General features: G+C 61.2%; 1 protein-coding gene across 1 annotated transcript in view; it reads left to right on the forward strand.

Annotated features, from left to right (window-relative positions):
* Positions 1–21,406, forward strand: part of PDE10A (phosphodiesterase 10A) — a gene marked incomplete at both ends in the record, with an annotated part of 254,726 nt that overhangs the window by 179,326 nt on the left and 53,994 nt on the right. Inside the window, 2 exons of the mRNA XM_084228789.1 lie at positions 11,690–11,818; positions 20,132–20,160. Of these exons, the coding sequence (XP_084084915.1) occupies positions 11,690–11,818; positions 20,132–20,160 (158 nt within the window). The remainder of the gene's footprint in view (positions 1–11,689; positions 11,819–20,131; positions 20,161–21,406) is intronic.

Below are 21,406 nucleotides of genomic sequence, written 5' to 3' on the forward strand. Positions count from 1 at the left end.
TCAGGCTCACGGTCTTGTTTGCTTTCTTGACCCGGTCCTGTGCAGTCACTAAGAATATCCACCCTGCCTCTTACAAAAGTTTTAGAGTTGAGCACAGTCTACGGAAAGGGGGGTGTCTGTCCGTAGGCGCGGCCACGGACTCCAGTCTCCCGGGTGACCCCCCAGCCTGGTCTTCCGGGGGGGGGGTGGCCCCGACATTCTCTCCGTCACTCCCGGGGTTCCGCACTGCAACACCCGCTCTCACTCTGGCTTCTGCTGCTGCCGCCCGCTGCCCAGGGCTCCCCTCAGCCGCATTCACTGCTCATGCTGGAAGGACACGAGCCTCAGGGTTCTGCAGGCTGCGGAGTCTCCCAGGGCCCAAGGGCAGTGGCCCCCCCGCCAGGGCCCCCTGGGCAGGGCTGTGAGCAGCGAGGGAGCCGGCTCCGCCCCGCGTGGCATCCCCTCCTGACTGTCCTGCTTCTGGGCAGTGGCCCCAGCTGGGGCGGGGGCAGGTAAGAGACACGCCTCAGCCTCCCGTGCTTCCCCGCGAGGCGCTGGGCCGCTGGGGCGGAGGTTGGTGGTTTGATGGCTGTGGAAGGCCAGCCGGTGCTGAGGTCTCCCCGTGAAGCACACCGTCTCATTCTTTCAGTAAATTCATGTTTTACGCCCTAGATTTGCTTGGATCTGCGGGAGAGATGCGCACTGGGCTTTCTAAAGGAGACCCTCTGTGGGATGACCCGAGCTCACTGCTCTGCATACACAGACGTGAGACGGGCGGGCGCGGCGCCCAGATGCTGTCTAGCTGAACGCCCGCAAACCCCAGGCAGGCGCTGCCGCCTTTGTGGGTCACAGGGAAACCGAGGCCACGGGGGCGGATTTAGCCAACCTTGCGCGGTGACGCACGGCAGAGCCACGTCTGAGGTCGGGGCTGCTGGCCCCTCGTCCTGACGCTGCCCTGACCAGCTCCGGCTGTGCCTTCACTGTTCTGGGGGCCAGAGCCGGCGCCTGCGACCTGGAGCTCAGCCCTTCCGCCTCTCCGGACAGTGACTCTGCGGCCCGAGGGGGTGCTGCGGCCTGCGTGGGGCAGCCCCTTGACCCTCGCCACGACGTGTCCACATCTTAAATCAGACCCAGGGAGCGTGGCCTTATTTGGAAGCAGCGTCTGGCAGTGCCGCCGCGTTGAGGATGCTGAGAGGGGTTCATCCTGCGACCCGCGCGGGTGCTCTGGCTCCAGCCACCAGCTCCGCACACGCGAGAAGCTGGGGTGCCCTCGCTCAGCGGGGCGGCGTGACCGGGAGGCGGAGGCCCACGCGGTGCGAGTGCAGGTCAGGAGCGGGGCCCAGGGCCGGACTCCCGGCGGGGTCGTCGCCAGCAGGGGGAGAAGGGCTTTCTGCTGCTCCGGCTCCGCGGCCCCCCACCGCGGTGGTGATTTACGTGGTGGCCGCAGGAAGTAACAGAACTGCTGGTTCCGAAGTGGTGCTGGCTTGGGCCTGAGAACCTGGCAGGAGTCCCGTGCCAAGGAGTGCCCGGATACCCGGGGCAAATCACGACGTTTGTCTCAGGTGTTTCCTCGTGAAAGGGGATCAGAACAACACCCCCCACCCCAGGCTCTCCTCGAGCCCACGTGAGGGTGCACGAGGCTGTCCGTGGGCTTTGGGGGGAGTGTGTGCTTCGCCTGTGGTGAGCGGAGGGTTATTTGTCTCCCCCCTCCCTGCTCAGCCACCAGAAAGAGTGGCTTCCAAAGAGGGCAGGGAGGACGGCCAGTCGGAGCAGGTCCCGTGGCTGTGGACTCACAGGCGATGACCCCGCTGCAGGGGATGGACAAATGGCCCCCTGGCTCCCCCCTCCACGCGGGGCCCCGGGCCAGAGCCGCCGGCGGCGGCTGACAGTCCACTCTGGCTCGGTCCACTGGCTCACGGGGAGCCTCGGGGTGGCGGCAGAGCTGGGGGCTCCCGCACGGCCCATGGAAATGGCTGAGGTTAACTTTAACCGTGTTTTCCATTTAGCTCAATACATCCACATCCGAGACCTCAGCGCGTGGTCAACGTGAACGTGATGTGGTGACGCCTTGGCAGGCTCACGCCTGCGCCTCTCGCGGGCACTTGACGGAGCAGCGCGTCTCACGCCGGCCAGCAGCGTCCAGGGCGGCTGGCTGGGGGCGGGGGAGGGGGCGAGTGCGGCTCCACAGTGTGCGGATCACAGAATAGCGCGTCTCGAGTTGTCTTTCCCCAGAAAGCTTCGAAGTTTCTGGGCCTAGGAGGCAATGAGTGAGCACGTGAGTGATCTGCAGAAGCACCTGTGAATGCTGACAGACTATTTTTTATCTTTGCAGGAAATAACCGGCTGCAAAAATACCCTTGAGCACCACGCACGCCACTTAGATGAGCAGCTGCTAGGAAGGGAAATAAGTTAGAGTCTCGACTTGCAAAGAAGTTAGAGTCAGAATTCAGAACAGATCAGCAGGGTGCTGGCTGGAGGGTGAGCTGAGAGGCGGAGATGGACGGGCGCTCCCCTGGGCTGGACCCTGGCCGTGGCGTGTCACCGCGTGCAGCCCTGCGGGTTTCTCCCTCGGCGCTCATCCCCTTATCGAGCCCGTCTGACAAATGACCTCAGATGGCACCGGCAAGCCCTCAGTAGGGGAACTTGCTTAGAGTGTTGGAACACAAAAGAAGCCAGAGCCTGTGGGGGGCGTGGGCTGCCCTGAGGGTGAGCAGGTGTTTACATGGACGGATGCTGAAGGGCGGGCAAGGCCGAGGGTCTGGCATGAGGCTCAGGGCGGGCAGCATGCTCTGGTGGGAGCTGCCGTGACAGCTCTTCTGAGCAGTTTTTAACCCATGGCTTTTTTTTAAATTTCGTAAACCTAGATTTGAATGCCACTTCTACACTTGCTAGTTGGATGCTTTCTTTCTGAGTTTTGGCTTTGGTAAATAGAAAAAAATTTGAATAACAACCAGAGTGGGAGGTTGAGGAGGGTCTGGTCCCAGGCACATCGGAGATGTACAGATGCACAGGGCACTTGGCCGTGTCCTGCTGTGCAGGTGTGCAGGGTACCCGGGCATGTCCAGCTGTGCAGGTGTGCAGGGTACCCGGGCACGTCCAGCTGTGCAGGCGTGCAGGGCACCGGGCATGTCCAGCTGTGCAGGCGTGCAGGGCACCCGGGCATGTCCAGCTGTGCAGGTGTGCAGGGCACCTGGGCACGTCCAGCTGTGCAGGTGTGCAGGGTACCCGGGCATGTCCAGCTGTGCAGGGCACCCGGGCACGTCCAGCTGTGCAGGCGTGCAGGGCACCGGGCATGTCCAGATGTGTAGGTGTGCAGGGCACCCGGGCATGTCCAGATGTGCAGGTGTGCAGGGCACCCGGGCATGTCCAACTGTGCAGGTGTGCAGGGTACCCGGGCACGTCCAGCTGTGCAGGCGTGCAGGGTACCCGGGCACGTCCAGCTGTGCAGGCCGCCTCCAGATTCCAGACTAGCTGGAACCCCTCGTTTTCCACTCGGGGGAGCTGTAGTAGGCAGACTTGTCCTGGCCCCCGCCCTGCCAGGCCTCACCTGGGCCTTGGAACAAAGGACAGCCCAGCAGACGTGGCGCAGAGGCACAGCCATGTCCTCCAGGGGAGGGGGCCCCTATCCTGGCCTCGAAATTCCCCCTCCAGAGACAAGGCCGCAGAGTCCGGAGGTGTTGAGGGGCTGGTCCAACATCGCAGTGAGGACCCACTTACAGAACTCTGCGGATTGATAGGAAACATATTTTTAGCCCAGATGTCATCATTTTTAAATCTGCATTGTGCAGGCCACATTACTGAGGAGGGCTAATTTTTTTTTTTTTTGAGAAAATTTAAATTTAACTGGTACTAATGATGAATAATAGAGCCCCGGGGTGGTGGTGTGGGGGCGGTAGAGAAGGTGCTTTTAGCAGCTGCCTTCCCTTCGGGACAAAGGCGTTGGTGACTGTCAGGTCCCCTGACCCTGGCCGGCACCTCCTGGGCGTCCAGCCTGGCTGAGTTACTGCAGCTTCCAGCACCCACCCCAGACTGACCCTCGGTGTCCCCTCACCACGGCGCTTTCTCTCCACCTCTCGGGGACTCATTCGTGCGTCAGGTTCAGACTCAGTTACCCCCACCTCGGAGTCCCCTCGGACCTCCGCAGGGGGACACTCCCCTGCCCTTTCTCTCTCCTGCCTTTGCGTTCGGATGAGCCTGGTTTTGTGTGTGAAACTGTAAAACAGCAGCAGGCTCGCTGCAGGCGAAGAGGGCCGAAGCAGCTGGGGAGCGAGTGTGTGTGTCTTCCAGTTTGCCGAGCAGGTGAACCCACCACTTTCCTTTAAGACGCAGGCCAGTGAATTAAGAATAACACACGTCAGTGTTGAGCACGTCTACTTGGTGACTTTATTAGAGTCGTTATTTTTATGACAAAATCATCTCTTTAATATGTAGCTTTAGTTTTTTTCCTGGCAGATACTTCCGGGGAAACGTGAATACACCTTTATGGGGAGTGGTTAGGAAAATGGACGTGGCTTACGGTGACTCACTTTAGAGGCGTCTTTTCAGAACCTCCTATGAGGGAAGCCGCGGCCTTTCTTCCTGAGACGCGTCTGGGTCAGCACTTCTTCCTTGCTCAGCCTGTGCCTTTGCTGGTCACTGAGCTTAGATGAGGTGGGTCTGGCGGGGACAGCCCCGAGCAGGCTTCTGATCCCTCCTCACCCTGCGCGAAGGCTGCAGAAGTGCTGTGTGCTGGGGCGGGGGGCCCGCTGGGGTGCGTTTGTCCAAACCCATCAGGGGCCGTCAGGCGTCAGCTCTGGGTCCCTGATGCCCCAGGGTGGGGCATGGATCATGGCAACTCCCCGCCCGGGGAGGCAGCTGGTTATGTGGAGGCTGCGCATGTGGGGCTGGGGGTGAGCGGGGCACCTTTGGGCCTTCCCCTGGCTTTTGCTGTTGATTTAAAACTTCCTTTAAAATACGAAGTTTTGGGCCTCGCTGGTGGCACAAGGGGTTAAGCACAGCACTGTGACGCTGCCTGTAGCCTCTGCGGCGCAAGGATCCCCAGCCAGGGAGCTACCCACAGGGCGCGGCAGACCCCTCCTGTCTCCCCGCTGCTCCCCTCGGCAGTGGATTTCCGTGGAGCCGCCTGTTCTGTTCCCCACTTTGTCTCTGGTGAAACCTCTCACCCCCCACACCTCTGGCCCGTACCCCAGTTCTTGTATTCATAAATAAGTAAGTCTTTAAAAAATTAAAAATTAAGTCTTAAAAATTGATATTTCAAGTTCATTCACTTCGGGGTGAGTGTGCTGAATGAGGGAGACGGGGTTTCCCCTACGCACCCGTCTGTCACACACGGGACGCCACGGATTCGGAGCGCTGAGAGCTGCACTTAGCCTGTTCAGGCTGCCTTCTCTGCAGTCTCCTGAGCAGAAAGTCTGTGGCAGCGTGGCGGTGTGTGACCCTGCGGGACAGGAAAGGCCCTTCTCACCGAGAACTGGGTGTGCAGGGGCCACGTGAAGACTCCAGAAGGACCAGGAGGGAATTCACCATAACGGGGTTCTCTGGGGGGAACAGCACTGCGGGGAGGCGCCCTGGCCGCATGCCCAGCTCCCCCCTCGGCTTCTTCTCTTTCTAAGACTTCGGTTCTGACTCCGTCTGGATCCTTCTCAGAGTTGGCCCCGGGGCGGGGGTGGTCTCAGGGGCAGTCGCGCGTGTGGCTGGCGAGGGGGCGAGCGTGGACGCGTGAAGCACTCCCCGCGTCGCTCTCCGTGCTGCTCTGGGGGCCGGAGCTCGGGCTGATGCTGCGAGGTGAGTCTTGTCCTTGGAGCGCTGGCCTGCGCCGGTCTGAGCGGACCGCGCTCCCTGCACTTGCCCCTGGAGTCCTGCTTGCACGGTCGTCTCGCGGGGTCCCGTTCTCGCTCCCCCGGCCTCCCCGCGCCGCCGACGTGGTGACTTAGCGAGGAGTGCGCGGCTCTCGTGGGCTGCGGGCCCCTCCTGGGCGGACAAGGGGAGCCGCTGACCGGGGCGGGGGTCAGCCCCCCGCGGGCTGCCCTCCGGCCACTGAAGCTGGTTTGAGCAGAGCCTTAACTACATTTATTCCCGAGCGGCGTCCGCCGTGCGGAGCACACGAGGATGAGTCAGTCACGTGACGGCAACACGTGCTCAGTGTTGGCTCTTCCAGGTCGCGGGGACGTGCTTGATGGAGGCGCCGTCACAGACGTCCAAGCAGGCGGCGGCAGGGGTGGGCGCGTGAAGGGGCGCTCGGCCCTCGGGGACGGAGACGCTGCTCGGCCACCCAGTCGCCTGCCCCTCCTGCCTCCCCTGGGTCCTGGGCCTCCAGTCAGGGCCTTGGGAGCCGAGACCTGAGGAGCCCCTGGGGAGCCCTTGGGCTGGAGGCAGCTCGCACGGGTGGGAAGCCAGCGCCAGAGCCAGCCCACGTCACTGCCGCCCTGAGGCTCGGCTGCTGCCTGCCTCGGTTTCCCCGGCCGCGGGGTGGGATGACAGATGCGCTGGGTCTGTGCAGCAGGCGGAGCCGGCCGTGTGGGTCCGTGGACAGCAGGGCTGGGCCTCCGGCGTCCTCTGGCTCGTGGCTTGTCCCCGCTCCTTGTCTTCCTCGCCTCTCCTCGCACGTTAAGGCTTCCCCGGGCTCGAGGGAGCGCTCGGCTCAGGCTCAGCCGCGTCCCTGGCCTGGTTGCGCCTCCCCGGCCCCTCTGAGCCACGTCTGGGTGCAGGAGGCCCTGCCGCCCCCTCTCCGTCCCTCTCGGCCCAGCTTGGCCGCGTTCCTCTCTTCTGGAGGCCGCCCCCACCCCCAACCGAGCGGTCTCTGGCGTTGGCTGGTGGCTGGTGGTGGGGTCGCCCAGGGGGAGCAGCCGGCGCGGCCAGGGCGGGTCCGCACTCGAGCTTGGTAAGCGACACCAGTGCGGGTGCTTTTCTGCACCTGCTGCTGGGTTTTGGGGCTCAGAAGCGCACGGCTCACGAATGTCCTGTGACCCGTCACGGGAAGTCAGTGTCTCGATCTCGCCGCTCAATCCCAGCGAGCTGCCCTCGCTGGGTTGGGACACTCCAGGTCTCTGGCCCGTGTCTTTATCGTTAGTACCGAGGTGGTTCTGTCTGCGACACCACCTCAGATGCGTTCACGTCGAGCCTTGGATTTGTGAAATGAACCTTAACACGCATTTTAGCTTCTCTTCCTCACTGTCGCTTTTGGGTGTCGAGAGCTCGAGATAACAGCATCCCATTAGCACAGAATGAGAGAAAGGAGACACCTCTCAAAGGCTGCGGCGCGTGCGGGGTCAGACACTAACACACCACAAAGCAAGGTCAGTGCTGCTGAGCGTGAGCTGGGAGTTTTCGTCCTCGCCTTGCACAGACGTGGTTTCCTTGGTTAAAAGGGCCGACCCCGGGTCCCAGCCCAGCAGAGCAACCCAAGGTCCCGCCTGAAGGTGGGCCCGGCCTTGGCATCCGGAGGCCAGGGGGGAAGCGAGACGCTTTTCCACACGCCCCTGAAGAAACAGCAGCTGCTGTGCTCGTAGTCAGGGTTCTGTGGACGCGCCTGGGTTTGCGTCTTTGCTCTACAGTCTGCTTTGCAGACTGGTCTCTGGAAGCCGCCTGGAGGAGCCCTCCCCGCAGCGTCTGTGCTTCCTGGACGGCAGGGACCCGACCAGCCCTGCTGACGGGAAGGCGACCTCCGCTTTCTCCAGGGTTGGGCTCAGGAGCAGACGTGCCCCGTTTCTTCATGGAACCACACGCTGGAGCCACGTGGGGGTCTGACTTCCAAGGTGTTTTCAGCGGAGATAACGTCGGTCATCCTGGCCGTCGTGCCTGGGGCCAGTGGCCGAGTCCACCCCGGAGCAGCTTTGAGAGACCCCGGGGCCTGCCCGCCGTCAGCCTCGGAGACGTGTGCTGTCCGGATGAGGACACGGGCCCAGGCATGGCACGGGCGGTCCCCCGGGGTAGGGGGCGAGGTGAAGGCTGGGCGGGCCTCGGGACCTGGGCGCCCGCCTCTGCGCCCCGCGTCCGCAGGGGGCTCCTCTGCTTGTGGGTTGAGGCTTGTTGAGCGACAGAAGGTCAAGGCCTGGAGATGCAGGGCAGAGACGTGCCTTCCCACGTGCGCCTTCCTCCTGAACAGGGTCCTCTTCGCCTGTCACCACGGTGCTCGGTCCTCCTAGCAGCCGAGACGTGAGAGCTGTTGTTTCTCGGAGCGTCTTACGCTTTGAACGTCCCGGGCGGCCAGGTGCGCTGTGCCCCCCGCCGTGGGGATCGGAGTCTCCGTATCCCTATTTTAAGAGACATTTCAGAGTCGTTGGGTCCGGCAGCGCAGGCTGCGGTTACAGTATTTCCCCCTCAAAATGCAGTTCTCTAGTTGAGTTGTCAAAGACCAGACCAGCTTTACTGTTAGGGCTCATTTTTACTCCGGAAGCACTAGCTGCCCGGGGGGGTCGGGCCCATTTACTGCCCTGTCACCGCAAGCAGAGTTGCCTGCAATTGTTGTGGATGATCAAACTCCCTTTAAGTTAGATGTTTTAGTCATGAGAAAACAGTGACATATTTTTGCAAAATCTGAAGAACTCTGGAGGCATCGGATTTTAGCATTATCTTTAAATCTCTGTCAAATTATACCCATTCTTTACCAAATTCTGGGGAAAGAGATGAGAAGCCTTCTTCTGAGTCAGCAAACGGTCACCTGCAGGGACACGCCGGGCAGCGCGAGGGCGAGAGCCGCGTTCGCCAGGCCACGGGGCCCTGGTGTCCTGTCCTTGCTGGACTTTCACCCCTTGGGGCTTGCGTCGGTTTGGTTTTGTGTCTCGACTGACCAGCCTCTCGGCCCCTCCTTGGGTTCTGGCCTCGCGTTCGCATGAGCCTCCCCGGCCGTGTGGCCATGTCTGTGCAGTCGCCTGGGGAGTTGGGGTAGGGCCAGGTCTCCTGTCCTGGCTCAGGCCCGAGTGGGGCTTCGATCTGCCCCGGGGCCTGGAGTCAGGTCTCAGTGCTCGCCCTGAGCTGGCTGATGGCCGCTGCTCCTGTTGCCTCTGGAGCGCGCGTGGAGGCCACGCTGGGCTGTCGGGGCTGCTGTTCCTTGTGGAGAGAAGTTGGGTCTAATAGCCTCTAGCTGCGAAGGAGCAGCTGCAGCAGCCACGAGCCAAGCGGGGTGAGAAGCACAGACTGGCGCCCGGAAAGCCGCACCCACGGGGGCACTGAGGACTTCACGCTGGACAGACCTGGCCACGGCTTTCATGGGATAGGCACACTCCTGCGTGGGACAGGGCGGCCCTGGGCACGGCGAGCACATCGGGGGGCTCTTGGTAGGATGTCCAGTGTCGGCTGGTGGCACTGGGGGACGAGCAGGCACAAGTTAAAGGCAGAGAGAAGAGTTGCTGGTGCACAATGGAAGGGGCTGCTGGGGCCTGGGGTTGCGTGACGGGCCCTACTCGGCTACTTGACATCTTGAGGGAGGGTGGTTGCATGACAGCCAGCACCTCCTCTGCACCCGGGGTTAACCTGTGTTTGGGGGGGCCACTTGGAGATCCGCTCGCTCGCCACTCCCAGCACGCAGTGGACACCGCGACAGGACCCCAAGGTCTGTGCCTCTGACCGCCTGCCCCTCCCCTGCACCCAATCTGGTAGTGCCCCCATCTCAACTCCACTGTGGGAGCCACACGCGATGGGCCCACGCGGTCCCTGCCCCCGTCTGAGCTCCAGAATCTCCCAGGATGTCCCAAGGACGATCCGTGTTGTGCAGAGGACGGAAGAGGTTTCTCGTTTCTATGACTTAGTAACGGTCGTCGTGTGCGTGTCTGGTGTGCGTGTCTGGTGTGCGTGTCTGGTGTGTGCGTGTGGCGCGTGCAGGCTTCCTCCCAATAGAATTGAGCAGGCATTGTCCTCTAGTGCGTTTGGAACGGCATCCAGGAGAGGGAACTAGTCGGGCCATGTGGAAGGAGCCTCTGCGCAGCCAGGGAGCCAGCAACGAAACGGAAACGTGACCTGCCACGGGGGAAAGTTTTCCACTGGTAACGCTGCTGTGCGGGGATCACACCCAGACCACATCAGGAACTCTTAGAACTCAACAGTGGAGCAAGACAGACAAGCCCGCCCCATTTTCAGAAGGGCAGAAATGTTGAATAGACATTTTCCCAAAGAAGAGCCCCAGACGGGATGCGCAGAGACGCTCAGCGCCCCTCGGGGTTAGGAGTGCAAACCCGAACACACGCGCGTGGCCTCGGCCTCTGGGACGACCGCGGCCCTGGCAGCCGGGAGGACCGTGCCTACACCGGCGTGCAGGAGAGGCCCGCCCTGCGCCTGGGGTGCTCGGGGTGCAGCCGAGGGAGGGGAACCACCCACGACCCCGCAGCTGCCTTTCTGGGCGTTTACGTGAAGAAAATGAAAAGTTAACTCGAAAGCGCATCCGCTGCCCCACGCGCCTCGGCGCGGTCCTCCCGGGGGCCAGGCGCGGAGCCGGCCTGGGTGTCGCCCGACGGACGGCGAGGACGGAGCAGGAGCAAGGGCAGCCGGGCACACGGGGGAGGCGTCCTCAGGGACTCAGCCTGGGGGAACATCCCAGAACATCCCCCGGGACCCCGCTGCCATGTAAGACCGCGGGGCGCCGGGTGGCGCGTGCCGTGTGGCTGGGAGCTTCCTCGGCTGGAGCGAAGACGCAGCAGGATGCTTGCCCGCGGCTCAGGAGAGCCAAACACCCCGCGCTCTCTCCCACGTGGAAACTCGCTCACAGCGCAGACTCGGAGGTCGAGAGCCCAGCGCGGTAGTTGCTAGAGGCGGGCGTGGGGTGGGCGCCGTGGTGGGAGAGGCGGGAAGGGAGCACATTTCCTGAGCTCAGTAGCCCCGAGAGACGGGATGTAGACATCGCGACCCAGAGGGCGTATCTGGAAGCTTCCGAGAGCAGGTGGTAGAAGGTGGAGCATTCTGAATTCAGCGCTCACTCGCACCATTGATTTCCGTGTTGCCGAGAAAAGGGAGACTCTGTGGTGTCAACAAGAGCAAGTGAGAATTTGGTCACTACATTTCGTAGCACCTAGACTGCGCCAGGATTCTGTTCTGTTGGAGGCGGTTGCTCACTTCACCCCCTTAGGTGCCAGATCTGTGCTAAATACTCTCTTATCTCTTAGAAATACCGGAACATCATCAGGCTTAACTGCCCCACGTGGGGACGGTGCAAAGGCTCACACGCACCCTGAGGATTCCTCGTGGACAGGCCCCAGGGCGCGCGTGATGTCGCCGCTAAGCCACGGAGGGGCCACTCCCACCCCGTTGCCCTTTCCCTGGTGGTGAAATACAGACGACCACGCCTGCCGTTCGACCACTTCCAGCCGCGGCTGGTGTGCTCAGGCTCACGGTGGCGCCCGTCCCCTGCACCGCCAGACTCTGCTTTACCCCAAACAGAAACGCTGTCCCCGCCGAGAAATAGCTCTTCTTTCTCCCCTTCCCCAGCGTCCGTAACCCCCAGTCCTGCGTCCTTGAACCCGGCTTTTCTGGAGATTCCATGCAAGTGGACATGTGCAAAGTGTGTCCTTATTCCCACTGTTTTCATGGGGTGGAGCCTGAACCAGGGCTCCGGTCCTCTTCCCGGGCCTGGCATTCCAGAGTGTGCACACGCGCCCTCCCGTTCCTCGCGTAGCCTCGCGTGCTTGACAGCAGGCTTCGCGTCGTCTGACCTTCCTCTGTATCTTACATGCAAAGGAGGATGCCGTGGAGGCTAATTTTATTCTTTCCAATTCTTTTGCAGGTTTGACAGATGAAAAAGTGAAGGCCTATCTTTCTCTCCACCCCCAGGTCTTAGACGAATTTGTATCTGAGAGTGTTAGTGCAGAGACTGTAGAGAAATGGCTGAAGAGGAAAAACCACAAAGCAGAAGGTACGGTCTCTCGCGGCCGCCGTGGCTCTCTTGCTAGCTCAGGGGGCGCCGCGGTGAGGACAACGCCGTGGATCCCCACCCAGGTAGAAAGTAAACTCTAATTCCACCAGGGCTCTGTGGGGCTAGAGAGCAGAGAAGGTGCATTTGCAAATAAAAGCAGAAAGATCCTCGACTGAAAAAGAACTTTGGCAAATAATTCCCTAAAATTTGCTTAGCGAGGACCATGTTGAACAATGCAGAAATCACCATTAGACTTGGTTTTATTTCATGCTTATTCATTATAAGGAAATTGTTTCTATGTCAAAGATACGTTTGTTACTACATTTTGCAAAAGGACTTTTTTTTTGCAGAAAGACTATCTGTGTGTGCGGGTCACAGGAAAAGAGCTGTTGACTTTGCGTTAGACATTTTGTTCACACTCATAACCGTAAGAGCAGCTAGTCATGCCGTGAAGAGAAGTGTTGGCTCAAAGGATGTAAAACAAGCAAATTTCCTCCTGAACTGGAATTATATTAACATGTTGGATTTGAATCGTGTCGTATTTATTTTATTGTTGGTTTTACGTGGGCTTCTGTTGGGTCCGACTTGACTTCTCACGTCTACGAACATTATTTCTATCATGGTTTTGGTTTTCTATGTGGATTTAACTGTACGAGGGACTTTGATATTAAACATGTGAAAAGATTTTCTGGACATGTATTTATTTTAACAAGAATGCCATATTTGATGTCGAGAAGTGATGGTGTAAGAGTTCCGCTGTCAGTGGTGTCCTGCTTGGAGCTGATTTTCCTCATTCCAGCTTTGAAAGTTTAGAATTTTCTTATATAAGGTTTAGGTTAAAAATATGTGAACTTTGAAAAAGGAGGACTTTTAGCATTGAGACTCAGCATTGTTTGAGCATACGTGTGTGAGTGTGTGTGCCTGCTTGTGCGTGAGTGTGCAAACGTATGAGTGCACGCGTGTGCTTGTATGCACGTGTGTGCGCATGTCTGCGTGGAGTCGGGGGGAGGGAAGCAGAGACAGGGAGGTCCCCGAAGCAGCCTGTTCTTGTGCCTTCAGAGCCCGGCCTGAGGCCAGGGTTCCGCCCCTGCCAACCCCAGAGGCTTGAAAACAACGCGGAGGCAGGTGCGTTTCCCGGCGGGGGCTGTGCCGGAGATGGACTTAGTGGTAACACTTGTCCCAAATTTGGGGTGCTCTCAGATGTCAGGGGGGCCCCCCAGGACTCAGCTTGCCCCGCTGGTCTCTGCTGCTTGCTAGGCGCCCTCACCCAGGAGGCTCAGACATCCAGTTATAAAAGCGAGCGCTGCTAGAACGTTCCTCGGAAAGGGGAGTTAGCGCGTGTTAACTATTGGTAAGTTGTAGGAAGTGACTTCTGTTTTGTGTGTGACACTCTAAAGAGGAAATTACAAACAGGTGGTTTCAACTCAGATATTTTTCTCATATTATTTCTCTATAGTTTTTTATAATAGATATTTCTATTATATTATATGAGAATATTATTTAATATTAAATAATATTCTCATATTATTTCTCTATATCTCTATTATTATTTCTCATGTTATTTCTCTATTTCTCTATTATTTCTCCTATTATTTTCTCATATTATTTCTCTTCCCTGGTTGCCGCCCTCCATGTAAAACCTCTATAAAAGCCTGAAAAAGCCAAAAAAAAAAAAAAAAAAAGACACTCCCGAGCGCATGTAAGGAGATGCAAGGTGTCGCTTGTGCTTCTGCTATTTGTGCCGGGGAAGCACAGCCCCATCTGAGCTGTCACGCGGGGTTCACGCTGCCGGGGTTTACCGTGGAAGTCGCGGCGGGGCTGGCGCGCTGGGGATCACCGGGGCGAGTTCGCCAACCCTGTGCGCCACGAGCTGAGCGGCTTCCCGGCGCCATGTGGCTGGCAGGCGCTGGGGAGAAGGCGCGGGGTCCTCATTAGTTTACCAGTTACATTCCTTTTCGGGGTGGGGGGCCCCTCCTGAGCGCTGATGGCACCTGGGGGAGGGGCGGAGATGGGGCCACTTGTTCCCTGCTCTTCATTTCAAGACAGAAGTTGAGAGGAACGTCTCCTTTTGCCGCGTTCCAAAGGTGCCAGGGTAGTAATATGTTACTGCCAACAACATAGAGCCCGTTTTCTCGCGGGGAAGTTATTTCTATAATCGGGAATTTTTTTCCATTTTGCAGTAAGATGCAGCCCGTGACTCAGGCTCACCGTGACTAAGACCTTTCTGATCCGCAGCCCCTTTGACTCGCTCGGCTCCCAGATCTCAACGTCCCGGCCGCTTTGCCTGTATGGGGGTTCCTGCGAAGGCCGCGAACGGCCCAGGGCTGAGGCGAGGGAACGCGGGGTGTGTTCCTGCCCCTGCAGCGGAGCAGGCCCGGGCCTGGCGCAGGTGCAAACTGGCCTTGCAGAAGCAGCCTCGCAGCCTCTGAAAGGAGGGCGGGAGAGGGCGTTTTAAAATGTAACCCCCTGCGTGTTTGTAAGGACTGTTTTCCCTCATGAATGCAGCGGTGAAGACCCTGCCTGGACTGCAGGATTTCTGGGATAAAGTTCATCCTCTGTTTTGCTCTGCAGGGCTCCTGAGCAGCCCGTCCCCTTCCCAGCCCCAGACACCCTCACTCACGCCGCACTCAGGGGCTGCCCTTGGCCCCTGCCACCCCCCCGACTGTCCGTGCTCGTCCCGGGGAGCTCGGTGGCCCGTCCACACACACGAGCAGTGAAAAGAGCCCGTGGAAAAGGACCTTCTTGCAGATGACCCGTGTGATAAGGAGCTGCTGTCCAGGAGCCGGGAGGAAGCCCCACAGCCGACAGCAAAGACGTCGGGTTTAAAACGGGCAAAGGACTCGCAAGCTTTTCCTCAAAGATTCCCAGGGGTCCCCAGGCTCGTGAGCCGCCCCTCGGGGCCTCCCCCCTGGGCCGCCTGCGATGAAGATTTAAAGTCCAGACACGGGCCTGTGTTGGCACAGCCGAGAAACCGCGCACTCTTGGTGGGATGTGAGACGCGGGGGCTGCTGTGGGCCATAGCCTGGGGGGCCTCCAAACACTAAGACCGGGGGTCCCCTCAACCCAGCAGGCCCCTGCTGGGTTTGTCCCAAAGGGGCTGGAGGCAGAGCCGGGAGGCGGCGAGGGGCCCTGGCTGAGCAGCCTGGCCCCGTCGGGGGCAAGTGCACGTGGCGGTCAGTCGGGAAGGCGTCCTGACACATCCTGAGCCTTGAGGAATTCCTCAAGTGGAGAAGGGACCTGGTCTTCCCTGTGGGGTCTTCCCGGCCGTGCCTGGGTAAGGGCAGTCTCCGTGGGACGGGCGCTGCTGGACACCACCGGACACTGGGACGTCCTGGGACACCGCCAGACGCCCTGGGACACTGTGGCCTGCCCTGGGACACTGCTGGATGCCCTGGGATGCTGTAGGATGCCCTGGGGCACCACGGGATGCCCTGAGACGCCACGGGACGCCCTGGGACGCCACAGACCACCCTGGGACACCATGGGATGCCCTGGGACACTGCTGGATGCCCTGGGATGCTGCAGGATGCCCTGGGGCACCACGGGATGCCTTGGGAAGCTGCGGGACGCCCTGGGATGCCCTGGGACGCCACAGACCACCCTGGGACACCATGGGATGCTCTGGGACACTGCTGGGTGCCCTGGGACACTGTGAGATGTCCTGGGACACCACGGCCCCCCCCGGGACACTGCTGGATGCCCTGGGACACTGCTGGACACGCTGGGACACCTCAGCTCACCCTGGGACAATGCTGGATGCCCTGGAACACTGCTGGATGCCCTGGAACACCACGGCCTGCCCTGGGACACTGAGGCCCGTGGGGAGGGTGGCGGTGCCGGCCGCTGTGCCGGACGAGGTGGCCGTCCACCCGACGGCTCCTACCACTGCGCAGGGCCGTAGTGGCTGCAGGTGTTCAGGTCACGCGGGGCAGCCGCGCATCCCTCCCATGCAGCCCACGGCCTCGGGGCCATCGTCCTGGCGTCCACAGACTGACACAGCTTCCCCAGCGTTAGCAGACGAGGTTAGTGTAGCTGTGGGTTAAGAAAATGGGTTTGCTAGACCCCTCCCATGTTGAAAGCTTAAATATAATGAAAGTATATTTTCAATAAATCTTATTTTAGGGTAAACATTAGAACAGTGAATTCTGGATGCAGTTTTAGGTACGGAATACTTCACCTTGCGCGTTTCTGTATCGGTGTAAAGACAGCCTGGCCTTCAGGAGCGCGTTGGCCATCAAGGAAGGTGCGGGTGGAACCACAGACAGGAAATGTGGCCCTGCGGGGGCGCCCACGCCTTCGCACCTGGAACCCCCGGTCAGAGGGCGCCGCGAGCTGGGACTGCCGGGCGCTGAGCCTGCCGCGCGGTGGGTGACCTCCAGCCTCGCACCACTCCCCGCTCTCCTCCTGGGGCGAGGGCGAGGGGCCTGCAGGGGCCTCGGGAGGAGCAGCCGTGGCCTGGCGCTGGCCTCTGCTGAGCCCGCGGCCCAGGCTGTCCAGGCTCAAGCCGGGACTGTCCTGCCGGACAGGGCTGGGCTCTCCTGCGTCCACGTGCAGCTGGCCTCTGGGGTCTTGCCGAAGCCCAAGGGTGTGTGGCTAGAGAGCTCAGCCCTCCCTGGGAGACCCCTCCGGCTGCCCTCTCCTGGCCGGCGTCCACCCTGCAGAGCGACCTGGAGCAGTTTGAGGACGGGGAGTAATCAGGGCCCACCTGCGGGTCCCCCGCAGATATGGAGGGATGGCCGAGGCTTTGCCAGAGCGGGAAGGGGGGGGCGGCGGGAGGCCTAGCCCTCGGCCCCCCGCGCCCGGGGACTGAAGCCTGGGCCAGCAGGACATTCTGCAAGGGGCATCTTCTTTGCAAACCCGGGACGATCATGGGGCGAAGAGTCCCCAGCGCTGCTTCACGGGGCCTGAGGCCCAAGAGACACGTTCTTGTTTGACCACCCTCGCTAAGGGCTGCTTCCAGATAACGGGGCCTCCCTGTCTGGTCCCAGTAGCTCAGCGTATTGTCACGCAGACGCCCCTGGCTGCAGCTGACCCCTCTCCCCCAACGCCGCCCCCTCTGGCCCCGCAGCCCCTGCTGGGCCCCTACCCCGGCTCACGGGAGCAGAGCCGCTGGGCGCCCGCCTCACGCGAGGCCAGGGACACTCAGGGACGGCAGGTCTGGACGGGACTTGGCCGTCCGCCCGGTCCGGCTGCTGGCCGCTCCCTTTGCACTGGCCCGTCGGTGGGTGGCGGTGGCCCCGGTGTCCGGCCTTCCGGTGGTTCCCCACGTGCTCTCCATGGGCCTCTGCGAGGGGCCTGTCGGATCCCTGCCCACCTCCCTGCACCGAGCTGGGTGTGCGTCCGGGGCCGCGTCTTGTCGGCCGTGGGAGGACGCGCCTGGCCTTGGCCCCGGGTTCCTTTCGTGGACGATGCTGTTGACCCGGCGGTGCTAAGCTTCATCGTCTCATCAGTTTCTCTTCTAGAGTTTGCACTTTTTGTTTTTAATGCAGGAAATAGGCCTCAGGGTTTTCCTCCTGAGCTTTGTGGGGTCCGCTCTGGTGCGCGGCCTGTGCCCCAGTGCACGTGCTGTCCGTGTTTGGTGTGAAGTTCGGGTGTCTCCCAGGCGCCTCCCCGTGCACTACAGCCACATTTGTGGGGAGACCAGGGTGGGCTGTCCATGTGGGCCGCGGTCGACGCTCTGCTGCCGTGCGCTGCTCCCCACGCGTCGATGCTACGTGACGCGATGCTACTTCAGAAGAAAGGGGGGTCCTGTGTGCAGGGGTCTGTTTGGCCCAACCCCCCGCCCCCCGGAGCGTCTTCGTCTAGGATCCGCTGCCTGGGCTGCCTTCGCCCTGTGTGGGGTCGGCAGAGAAGGGGTGTTCATCCCAGCGCTCGGGGCAGCACCACCAGCGCCAGGAAGCCCCAGCCTGTGGGGCTACGGGGAGGCGGGTGGGGGCGGGCGGCACACACGGGCACCTGCCCCACAGAGTTCTGTCAAGCTACTGTTCAGCTTCGGGTGCACGGTCAGTGACTGCAGATCTGCTGTGTCCAGGGGCCCAGGGCCCTCGACCCTTAAGCCTTCACGTCCCCAGGCCCCCGGGCCCCAGGTGTCCAGGCCCCCAGACCTCCAGTCCCCCAGGTCTCCAGCCCTCCCACCCGTAGCCCCTGCTCTTGCGTCTGGAGGAGCCGCCGCACCTGAAGAGGAGTTACGTGAACTGCTCCAGCGTGCATCAGTGCCCCAGCAGGAGCGCTCAGCCAAACAAAATCCCAAATACAAGAAGTGGGAGGAGCAGGGTCCCCTTATTCTAGCAAATTTCACCGTGTCGTTGATATCCTCAGCTGGAACCCGCATTCCTAAGCACGGTAGGTGTCACTTTCACTTGACAAAAATTGTTCGACTTCTAAGCTGGAAGAAGAGTCAGCACAGACCTTTCTAAATCGGCCCATAGGGTGAAAACCCCGGGAAGCAGCTGTCATGACTGGCTTCAACCGCGTGGATCCCCGCGGAGCAGAGCGCAGCAGGTGCGGCTGGCCTGCGGCTGTCCCGTGGGGCGCGAGTCTGAGGTCACTCTCACGGGCAAACCAAAAGGGCCGTGGGTTGGCAGGTGTCCGTGGTCCGTCCTCCCTAGCGGCGTCCCGGCCGGGGCAGAGTGCAGCGAGCGGCGGCCCAGGTCTCCTGCCCGGGCCTTGTCTGGCCTGCCCACTGCCCGCTTCATCCCACGCCTCAGTCCACTTGCGCTGTCCAGCCCCGGCTGCCTGTTGCGCAGGGAAAACCTTGAAACTATTCAGTTTGTGTAACCGCTGCAGCTTTGTACGCACTCAGTTCACTTGCTGTAGTGATGAAATGGACCCCCGGAGAGAGTCGGGAAGGCTAGAGGGCTGGGAGCTGGCGGGGCTGCGGTGTCACTGCGGATGGGAGCGGGGCAGGCGCCGACATGTGCCCCGTCAGGAGTCAGGGTGTGACGCTGGGCTGCACGGGTCATGGGTGAGGCGTGTAAGCATGTGTGTATTTACAGGTGGCCCCCAAAATGGGCCTGTTTGTTGAACACCTGCTGGCTGGATCATCTTCCAAAGGTTCCCAGGGAAAGAAAAAGTGAGCCCAGCCCAGGGTGGAAATCTCCTGTGTTTCAGGTCCCAGCGCACCTGAGCCCTGGGCATAGATGGGGTATTTTGAGACAGACTGGGTGGGTGAGCATGTGTGTTTGTGTGCGCACTTGTGTATGAGTATGTGTGTGTGCATGTGCGTGTGTGCGTGCGTGTGCGTGCATGTGTGTTCATGACTGTGACTGTGTGTGTGTGCGTGTATGAGTGTGCGTGTGTGTGTGTGTGTGTTTGTGACCACCAGGGCAGATGCAGGTCCAGACACCACCTAAAGGCTGCCTGCCGGCCAGCCTGTGCTCTAGGACAAGACTTGGTGTAACTTGTGCAGATGGACGGTAAGTGGTAAACTGGAGAAAGAGCAGAGAAAAGGGGACCCACAGGGCCCAGTGTTTTAGTGAATAGGGATGCTGGGGGGACTTGCAGCCCAGATGGACGCTGCGGTCACGCCCCGGTCGTGGGGAGCGGGTGTTCTGAGTCTGCGAGGCTCAGGTGTGCTAAGTGCATCCTAAGGCGGGCCCAGCAGGGTTTGCGTGTTAGGAGACCAGGGCCCGGGAGGAAGCGCGAGAGCCACAGCTTGCATTTCAAGCTGCCGCCGTCGCAGGCCGGAGGGGCCGGGCCCAGCAGCCTTCCTCTGCCAGGCCATGTTCCAGCACGTTCTCTGAGTCGGCACAGGGGCCTGGGTGGGACGCGGAGTCCTGCCCTTGTGCTCCCTGTGCTGGGAGCCCCCCCGCGTCTTGGCCACGGCAGACCCTGGGGACTCGGAGTGTCTCTCCTGGGGAGCTGCAGCCCAGCAGCGGGGTCTGCCGGCCACGTGCCCACCAGCCAGCAGGGACAGCCCCAACGTGGGTCCCTGGAGCAAAGCCCCAGCAGGAGGTGCCATTCATGCCTGGACAGCCACAGAGTGCAGGCTCGGGGCTCTTCCCAGCACCGCGCCTTCGTCGGGGCCCCTCTGGTGGTTGCCGCCCCTGCAGGTCCCCCGGCACGTGGGTGCCCGTTTACAGACGGCTCCAGAGCCTCTGGAAGGTAATGGCGAAAGGCCGAGCAGGCCGTGCGCTCCCTCCCTGGCGCAGCGCGGAGGAGCGGGCTCGGCGCTAGGCGCGGCCTTTGCTTTGTAGACGTCGGCCGTGACCCGTCAGGTCTTAGATGCCACTGGGCGGCGCCCGCGAGGGCAGCGCGGGGTCCGTGGGGGGCTGCTCGGTGTCTAACCGTGTCTCCCTCCTTTTCCACCCCCAGACGAGGCGGCTCCTAAGGAAGTCAGCAGGGTAAGTAACTGCTTGTCTGCTCCGCTCGCCCCCCCGTCCTCCTGCCGCTCCGCTCCGGATACGGCTGCAGAGGAGGGGCCAGACCTGCCGCGCGCCTCGTCCACCGGGCAGCCTCGCGGGGAGAGGGCAGGAGAGCGGCTTGCGCCCCTGTGCGCCCCCATGCGCCCTGCGAGGGCCGCTGGACACTCGCGCCTGGCCCAGCCGCTGCCCTGCCCTGCCTGCGGCTTCGCCCTCTGCCAACCCGCAGCCTGTTTTACAGGGAAAACTGCATCTGCTGCTTCTCCTCCCCGCGCCCTTGCACGTCTCACTCTTAATTCTGCCTCCTCCCGCTGGAGGCATCTCTCCTCCGCCCCTTGTCCCTGCTGTGCCCGAGGAAGGCGCCCGCCTGGGGACTTGGCAGGCGTTCTCCCCGCACCGCGGCCACCTGTGGGCTGTGCTGGAGCGTCCGCAGCCTGGCCACCGGCAAGGCTGGGCGCCTGCTTGAGCCCCTTCCCCGCTGCTCTGGGCTGTGGGGGTCAGGCCGGCTCTGTCCAGTCAGCCGTCTCAGATACAGCGTTTCCTTCTAGTCTCTCCTGCCACGCGCCCACTGGCGTGGCAGTAAATACATTGGTTTGACCTCGGGTTTTCTCACCTTGACCGACACAGTGACTGTCTCCACGAGCTCTTCAGTCGGGTGCAACCGCAATGACTGACCTTCCCCCACGGGGCTTCTCTGGGATTCACCAATTCCCGCTCACATTCCACCGCCGGGCCCCTCTCTGTCCCTCGTTGCCCCCGGCTGACCACCTGTGTGCACGGCAGGTTTATCGTGAGATGTTTCTCAGGGGCGGTGCTGGGGCCAGAGTCGGGGACCCTGGAGTGCCCGTCTTCTGGAGTTTGCGCATCTTGCGGGCTGGCCTGTCCAGCTACTATCCACTTAGGTTTCGGTCAACACAGCAGGTGACCAAGCACCGGCGTGTGTCCACGTGGCGTGTCCTGTGTCAGGGATGACGGCTCAGAGTTTGTGTTTAACGCCAATGAATGTGGCTCAGGTGGCCGCTGTCTTTGGGGGACCCGCATCTCTGCCTCGTGTGGGTGAAACGTTGAAAATCACTTGTCCAGGGAGTGTAAGCGACGCGGAGGTTTGGGTTCCTGTGTTGCCGCTGTTTGTCTGGGTGACCTGGGAAGCGGTAACTTTTTTACGTCTCCCATGTAAAATGGGGATAAAATCTACCAAATCGAGGGGCTGCAGCCCAAACAGGATGAA

The sequence above is a fragment of the Talpa europaea genome, assembly GCF_964194135.1.
Source record: "Talpa europaea genome assembly, chromosome: 2".
In the NCBI taxonomy this organism is placed as follows: Eukaryota; Metazoa; Chordata; class Mammalia; order Eulipotyphla; family Talpidae; genus Talpa; species Talpa europaea.